At 52.0% G+C, this 8,372-nt stretch overlaps 1 protein-coding gene and 1 long non-coding RNA gene across 2 annotated transcripts; both read right to left on the reverse strand.

The window, feature by feature from the left end:
• Window positions 1–3,724: 3,724 nt before the first annotated feature.
• LOC128903425 (tubulin alpha chain-like) lies at window positions 3,725–4,744 on the reverse strand. Its single transcript, XM_054187436.1, has one exon. It carries the CDS (start codon window positions 4,742–4,744, stop codon window positions 4,334–4,336), a length of 411 nt encoding a protein of 136 aa, XP_054043411.1. The 3' UTR covers window positions 3,725–4,333.
• Window positions 4,745–5,478: 734 nt separating this feature from the next.
• LOC128903417 (uncharacterized) lies at window positions 5,479–6,977 on the reverse strand. Its single transcript, XR_008464084.1, has 3 exons — window positions 6,917–6,977; window positions 5,736–5,840; window positions 5,479–5,558 (listed from the first exon to the last, which is right to left on the reverse strand). It is a non-coding gene; the product is annotated as an uncharacterized LOC128903417 (long non-coding RNA).
• Window positions 6,978–8,372: the final 1,395 nt, after the last annotated feature.

Consider the following 8,372-nt stretch of genomic DNA (forward strand, 5'->3'; position numbering starts at 1 on the left):
TGGCCTCCTCCTCCAGCCCGCAGAAGCACAGGGCCTGCAGGATCTGGCTTTCTGCTCCTGTTGCCAGCCACCACTGTTCCCGAAATACTGCCTCCAGCTCCCGGCGCAGACAGGGCAGCACGGGGTCGAGGAGGTGCCTGTTTCTCTGGAAAAGTTCCGCCCAAATCTCCGGCAGGAGGCCACCCACTGTAGCCCTGCCCTCTGCCCTTGCAGCCCCCTGCTCTTCCTGCAGCGGCGTCCCCTGGGAAGAGGACGGAGGAGACGCCGCGGGGCCACGGCTGCTGCTGTTGGCCAGGCCGGTGGGAGCTCTGCCTGCCTGGTTGCTGTCCTGTGGTGACTCTTCGAGGGACATGATGACACACCACACAGGTAGTCGCCGTCTCTCCACACAGAAAACCTGACCTCCTCTATCTGTCCTCTGCAGAGTGGGCAAGTTAATGATGCTTTTGCCCATCGCAGGATACAGCCCACGCAGAACTGGTGGAGACAGGGCAGCACGTACCTTAGTCTAGCACTTACCCTGGTCATGTGAGAAGTTTCAGACGGTCATCAGCAGAGTCCCTCTCAACAACTTTACAGGAGAAAAAGGAAAAGACCGTGTTTTGGCTCGATGTTGTAGATTTCCATGGCACTCATCAGTTTAGCACCTGCTCACTTGCAAAGTGTGAAGTTTTCTATTCGTGCAGCCTTGTTCTGCAGTGCGGTGCAGAACCACAGACGAGTCGTCCATCTGGTACCACAGTCCATCGCTGGCCTGCCAAGAAAGGCATTGATATCTGGAGATGAACTGCACGGTGTCTCCACAAAGGCACAGGCAAAAAACGACCGACCCAAGAGTATGCAGAACCAGATCCAGCCCAGCCCCTCAGGAGACCTTCTCCCCCAGAACCTTGGCTGCCAGTAGCACTGACGTGAAAGTTTGTCGTCCCCAGCATACAATTTTCCCTTGTTAGGAAGGAAGTCGCTCTTTACCTTTGTGTAGCAGAAATGGTGCCACCGCTGGGCACGATGTCCTTTTTTTACAAGTTGAATGCACAAATATTCAGTGTCTCTTATACAATCATCTTTGCATTTACTTGCCGATAACAAATCGACATATTGCACCAAAACAGATTTGCTTGGAAAAACCAAATCTTGCAGATCATTTCTTAAAACCTGAGAAAAAGTTGTGGGGGAGCTAGTAAACCCCCGTGGTAATCTAGTCCAATTAACTGTTTCCCTTGCCAAGTAAAGGCAGAAGTGAATTGACTTTATTCTGCTGTTGGAATACTAAAAAAGGCTCCCGTAAGATTGATTGATTGATCAAGAATTGATTCCGACGGATCCCATGGTACTTTTAGTTCCCAGAGAGGCTGAGCATCATCTTTCACTGTGAACGAGGTCGAGGAGGTCTGGCAGGTGGAGGTCCTCCAGGTCCTGCTACAGGTCTCGGTGGGCAATCTCCTACAAACAGGTGACCTAAATTTCCACAATAAAAACATTGCGGGGAGTTGGCATATGGAGAGATAGGAGGGGCTCTACCTCTCAGCCCTCCCCCTCTCACCCTTCCCCTGGGGAACCCCCGACCTCTTCCCCTGGGGTTACACGTTTGAGTAACTGCCGCAGCCAACAGTCCAATTTCTCTTTCTTTCTCCTTTCGGTCACGTTTTCTTTCAAATTTTAACCTTTCTTCTGCTCGTCTTTGCTTCTCCTCGTCTCTTCCGTCAAAAACAAAAGCTGCAATGCTTAGAATTTTGGTTAATGTTTCACCCTGCCAACCGGGCATAGCTTTTTAAAATACTTGTTTATATCTGGAGCAGATTGATCTACACAAACACTAGTAGCTAATGGTTCTTGGAAATTCTCACGATTCATGCCCCCGTATTTTAATAAAGTAGCTTTCAATCGACTCCAATAATCACTGGGATGTTCATCAGGTTTTTGTCTACATTCGAGGACTTTTGACCAATTAGTGACTTTTTCACCTGCCTGTCGGACTGCTCCTAGTACCTGCTGGAGAGCAGCCCCATGAGCTCTCGTCCCTTCAGTAGTCGTTAAATTCCACTCGGGATCCTGTTCAGGCCAGGGATTTAACCCTTGACCTCTCTGGGCAATTTCTCTATCTTTTTGGAGAATTTTTTCTCTCTCCTCTGCTTGAAATAGTTCTCGCAGCAGGGTTCGCATGTCATTCCAATCGGGGGTATAATCGGTAACAATTCCTGATAATAATTGAGCACATTTCTCAGCGTCATCCCGCAGCCGAGGCATTTCAGACTGCCAGGCTACTAAATCCCCTTGTTTCCAAGGCTCATGTTTTGTAACTGCAGTGACCGCAGGGACTTGGGCAGGTGCACCAGGACCTGCCCTTGGGTTTGGGATGTATTCCAAACGCATAGGGTACATCCCAGCATTTCCGGGAGGCACATCAGTTTTGCCGAATTTGGGGGCCGAGGGGACTAGATTTCCCTCGGTTTTTGAAAAGGGGGTCTTCCTCTTTTGTTGAGCCCAATTATACCAAATATACCAATAATCGATATCTTGACTTCCTGAATCTTCTAAGATTACCCTCAAAATTTTTAACTTATGGGGTTTAAAAGTCCCTTTAGGAGGCCAGAAATCCATTGGTCCTCCTCCTCCAGCTCTCGTCAGGAATGGCCATTCCTCCTGGCACAATGTGATCAATTTTCGCTTCCGTAACGCCTGTGCCAAGGAGATCTTTTTCCACTTCTCTGGAACCTCAGCAAGGGGCGTCCCCCTTTCAGCGCTGACTGTTGACCCCACCTTTACTTCTATACTATATCATAAATTGCAAGATTAAACACAAGAGCATCCCAGTCTAATTCTGTCTGGAATTACCCGTGCCCAAGCCTCTTAGGTGAACTCGCCTGATTTGCCGGCAATTCCAGTGTTGGAAACGGGTCTGTCCAGAGGAATACCTGGCTCGTCCTCTCTCGTGTCCTAGAGTCCCACCTGGGTCGCCAAAATCTGTTAAAGAATTTCACTGCTCGGGGGGTACCTCTAGGTTTGCGTTATTGACAACTCAGAGTTGGGCCATCTCCTCAGTGAGTGGCAAAGGCTGACAAGGAATATCTCGGTTATATACAGTTAAAACAAACATTACATAATTGGTATTTCTTTCCAAGAGGGTCTGGGTGTTCCCTTACAGCTTTTCAGCTCTCTAGTCTTTAGTAACTGCAAAAGTCCATACCGTTCCTCTGCCTCAGGTGATTCTTCATCGTCTCGTTCCAGTTCTCCTTTTGAAGTCGCAGCTCACTGCCGCGGTCTCTGGTCACCCCCGTCTCTTGTCTTCTTTAAACAGTCTTTACCTGTAGGATTCTTACAACCTTAAGACATTCTATTAATTACTTGCTTGTTGCGTGAAAGGGGCCAAGCGGTTTTGGCAGAAGATAAACCCCCTTGCGTTCTAACAATCCTCACCGAGGGGGGGGACCAGGTGTGGCTGGGTTTAAATTCGGAGTGATGCCCAATCCAGCACTATCAGTCCAATCGCGTTTAATATGTATTAAACTGTTACGGTTTGGACACACTGAGAGTGGACTGCACCTTCAGTCTAGTCGTGCTCCTGAACCAGCACGGCCACTCTCGAGTCTTTGGTCGCGTTCAGTGAGAAACCAAAACGACTAGCTACTGAAACAGTGCAGTTTATTTAAACAACAGGTATATAGGATTGACGGTGATAAATACACTGTCTGCAAAGCACGTGCAAATGAGGGTATACAAAACAAGCGACAAGGTTATAAACGATACAGCCTGGCTATAAATGTAGGAAAGAGAGTCTAAGTTTCCCGAGGAAGCACTCGGTATGATCTAAGTCTTACCCACAGGCGTCCCTACGGGGGGGCAGAGAGGCTCAGCCCGGCGACTGATCCCAGAAGTCAGCGATGGAATTCTTCGCGATGGTGTCTTCCCTGGGTATCCCCCCTCTCTCGGGCTATTTTTATACTATTTGTTATCTTCACGGTGGAGTCTGAGTGACTTTAGTCATACATACTTTTATTATGGTTGGTGTAAAATTCTCTCGCTTCACAATTAAAGGTAGAGTTTACGAGAAATTCAGGGCGCAGACTCAAGAAGGAGTGGTTGCACCTTGGAGGCGGGTAGCCTTCGGGATGGAGGTGTGTTTTGGTATTATAATGACATTATAATGAGTAAAGTTCGCACAAAGGACAGCATTTCATCAAAATGTGACAAAACGCTGGCTCCGAGTATCGAGCGGGCAGCTAATTGGCAGCTTATCTGTATCATGGTATCATCCCATCCCAATCCCACGAGGAGTCTCTCCCCCAGCGCACAAGAAAGCTGAAGTGTTTGAAGCAGACGTTTTGTGGACGTGCTATTCCTCCCCTTCCTCCTCTCCCTCCTCTTCCACAGAATCCACCCCCAGCTCCTCACAATCCTTCTCCAGGGCAGCCATGTCCTCCCGGGCCTCTGAGAACTCCCCCTCCTCCATGCCCTCCCCCACGTACCAGTGCACGAACACCCGCTTGGCACACATCACGTCAAATCTGTGGTCCAGGAGGGCCCAGGCCTCGGCAATGCCCCTGGTGTTGCTCAGCACACACACAGCGCGCTGCACCTTGGCCAGGTCCCCCCCGGGCACCACCATGGGTGGCTGGTAGTTGATGCCCACCTTGAAACCTGTGGGGCACCAGTCCACAAACTGGATGCTACGCTTGCTTTTGATGGTGGATGTTCTTCTTATGGGTGTAAAACATCTCTTTACATCCTTATGGATGTAAAACATCTCTTTAAACAACTGCTCCTCCACCGGCGTCCAAATATCCGAGCCTAGGAATTAACCAGCGACAGGCAAACTATTAGAATAGGCATCCCCCACCTCCAAAAGCCCCAGAAAGGGATTAAAACTGCTCTTTTCCCTCACCCCAAAAGAACACTGTTAACACTCAGTTCAATCAGAGCAAAGGGAACGGCGGGAGCTGTTCTCCTCGTTTACCTGTGTAACGATAATCAGCCAGGGGATGGGATTCGGGTCTCCGAGGCGGCCCAGCACGCAGCATCTCCACTGCCTCCTGCGAGATTTAATAGGGAAAAAAGACGTAAATTCCTCTGGAGGAGGAGCAAAAAGGGAAATTCTCGCTCCTCGTGGCGATGCAGCAGATGCCAAGGGGTGTTAAGTCCCTTCTTCGAAGAAGAGGGAGCAAAGCGGACCCGCTCGGGGCTTATTGAGGGCAGACCTCGGGTTTTATCTAATATCCCTTCATTCGGAAGTAATTCTATTCTCCAAATCGTCCCAGAATCAAACCAAACTCTTCGTAATGCACCAGGAGAGGGGTCTGGAAGCCCAAGAGACCTTAACGCGGTGACAGGCAGCACCCAAGCACCTCCTGTGCCTTCAGCAAAGAGATTCCGGCCCGCGCAATAGAAAACTCAGAGCGACTCCCAGCTCAAACCAGGAACAAAGTCCGTTCTTCATTAGAAATTGACGCTTCTTACCAGCACGTCGCCTTGAGCCTCGTGCAGGCAATGCAGAGACAGCTCCGGGTTGACCCGTCCCCCCGGCCCGGCGTTGGGAGAAGCCAAATGGAGCAGGTTTCTAACTACAAACACAACGAAAACCGAGAAAAAGTCAAATTTTCCTGGAGAAAAGGGTCGATAGGAGAGGGAGGGAAAAGAGGATGAGCGCAGCAGAGACCGGAGACGAGGAGAAGGCACAGAAAAGAAGTCCAATACCCCAAACAGCTCTACTTTAAAAGCCTCTTTAAAAGAGCTTCCACCTCTTGAGTCCTCTGGCGATGGTTTCTGTGCACGATCGAGGGCACGGGGTGTATTTTCTGGCCTCCACGTCCTTCACATCCCAAGTCCCTTCCAAATTGTTTCTCCTTAAAGAAAATAACGAGAATTCCTGTTAAATAACAAGTGCTCAAGGATTCCGTTTCCCTTTAGCTACTGCTCCTTCCTTGCTTTGCGCCATCGCTCCCCGTGAAAACAGCCAGTGGTGACCTTTTTTGGAATAAAACTACCTAACCGCAGTTTTTTGGCGGGGGAGGGGAAGCCAAAAAGTGGGGAAAGTGGAGATAAAGGGGTGGAAAATTAACGGGAGGAAGTTGAACTGCTGTTTTTAAAAATATAATGTCATCACCCTCAGCGCTCGATCCGCCGTTTCGTGCCTACTTGGGAAATGTCTGCAGTTCGTTTAGTGGTAAAAGGTGGTATATAGGGAAAAAAACAACCCCAAGATACCCAACACATAACCAAAAAGCACTTAATCAACCCCAAACTTTGGAGATATTTAATCCCCAAACCGGCCGCAGCACGTTGCTCGGTGCTTCCCCGAAACACAATTTTGGCAGTGACCCCACCAGAGAACGATCTCTTAACGGCGCAAGGTTCGTTTAGGCGGACTCTTGATCTCCCTTTTCCCTCCCACTGGTGACGAGACGCTAATTATTTCCACTCACACCAACTATTTCCACTGGAGTGAGCCGTTCCCCTTCGAATTATCACTGACCTGGGCACCAGCCCGGCCCAGAAGCCAAGCGAAAGGCTCCGTCTCACGTTATTAAACGTCCCAAGACTTGAGCTCCTGAAATGATTTCTCAACCTTTGGCGCTGGATTAATCAGTCAATGGTTTTCAGAGCACTCTGGACGCGAGAGCTTCTGAAGTGCTGTTAGTGGCCAATCTGGAGCTGTCAACGCTAATAAAAAGCACGCACTTCATTCCTCGCATTACTCTACACTGCTCACTTTAGTATTAATAAAAATACCTTTCTTTAGAACGCTTCTCTTGGAGGGCTCCGGCCCTCAAACCACTAAAAATCCGCACAAAAACGAGCGCAAAACTCCTCGTCAGCTTTTCTGCACTGGCAGCAAATTTGCGTTTTCTGTGGCTTTGGTGGGGAGCATCTGTAGCGTCCCTGAACTTGCAAACGCGTCTCGCCCCAGGCGTGCCATTACCTGAGCAGCGAGCGGAATCAGCCGGGCAGGATTTTCTTGCCGTGCCGCAGAAGGTGACCCTGGGAAAAGAAGAGCAGAGAAACGAGCCTGGTTGTCACACCCAGCCAAGGGGGACGACCCGGGGGACCCCCACCCCACCTCTGCCCTCGGCAGCGGGGCCGGCACGGACCCTCTGCGCAGAGCCAAGGGGCCTGGCACGCATTGCACCTCGAGCCCTCTTCCTCAGCCCAGAGCCAAAAAACTCCCTCTCTTTCTCAGCCCCCAAACCAGCCACGCCAGCCCCTTTGCCAGCCCCGCCAGCAGGAGTCCCGCTCTCCCTGGCAGGCCCCAAACCAGCTCCCCCTCTCTGCTGCCTCAGCCCCTCGGCAGCCCCCCGGGCAACACTGAGGGAGCGCAGACACCCCACAGCACCCCAAACCCCCCAGGACATAGGCACCCCGCGGGGAGCCGGGCCCAGACACCCCCCTCCCACCCGACAATGCCCCCCCGCAGGCCCCCCCCTGCCCCCAGCCCCACTCAGGGCCCTCCCGCCCCCACCATCACCCCTCGGGGCCGCCCACTCACCTTGACGCGCTCCAGCTGCCTCACCACGTGCTCGCGGCAGCCCCGCGGGCCCGGCCCCACCCACCACCCGTCCGCCCAGCCCCGCTTTCCCCCCACACCGCCCCGCACTCATTGCCAGGCGGCCGCCATTTGCCCCCGGCCCCCTCAGCTTCTGGACCGGCCACGACGGGCACCCATTGGCCGCCGCCGCCCCACCGCCCGCCCCTTCCTCCTTGGGCAGCGCCGCTCCATTGGTCCGTCACTGCCGTCAATCCCCACTGTGCCCCACCCCCGCTGAGCCGATCCCACCAATGGGAGGGCGCCGTGGCGATCCCAGCAGTGGGAGCTCCCACCAATGGGAGCGTAGTACCGGGGTGGGCGGTGCTGGGGTGGGGGGTGTCCGCGCATGCGCAGTGCAGCCGCACGGCAGGCGAGTGCCCTCCACTCGCTCTCTGCCTACACGCGGGTTTTGAGGCCTGAATAGCTCTTTCTAAAGAAATCTTCCCACAGCCTTTTCCCAGCCTGAACTCCTTTACCTGATAAAAAAGTCACGGAAGCCTTAGAGATAGAAACGGGCCTCCTTTGCCTTGTAGGAACCGCCTGCGGCACAGACGTTGCCACTTGTGTATCTGTTCACAGCCAGATCTCTCCTCAGAGAACACAAATGGGCTGTTCACACTTCTACAGAACAGCCGCTAAACAGAGGCACGTCTCTTTACACTCAGATGTGACACTGAGGATACAGAACATCTCATCAGACGGGCTCTCTGTTTGGACGTAGGTTCTGGCGCTGGAAGAGCTCTTTATAAATGCAGCTTTTCCAAATCTTTTCCTGGTCTGAGCTCCTTGACAGCGTCCAGAGTCAGAGCATCCTTAGAGAGAGCTTGTTATTTGGATCTCCTTTTAGACAACA

The sequence above is a fragment of the Rissa tridactyla genome, unplaced genomic scaffold, assembly GCF_028500815.1.
Source record: "Rissa tridactyla isolate bRisTri1 unplaced genomic scaffold, bRisTri1.patW.cur.20221130 scaffold_33, whole genome shotgun sequence".
Lineage (NCBI taxonomy): Eukaryota > Metazoa > Chordata > Aves > Charadriiformes > Laridae > Rissa > Rissa tridactyla.

Bases quoted from the DNA above. Each gene is read 5' to 3' on its own strand.
- LOC128903425 (XM_054187436.1), bottom strand. From the start codon at position 4,744: ATGTTTTACATCCATAAGGATGTAAAGAGATGTTTTACACCCATAAGA.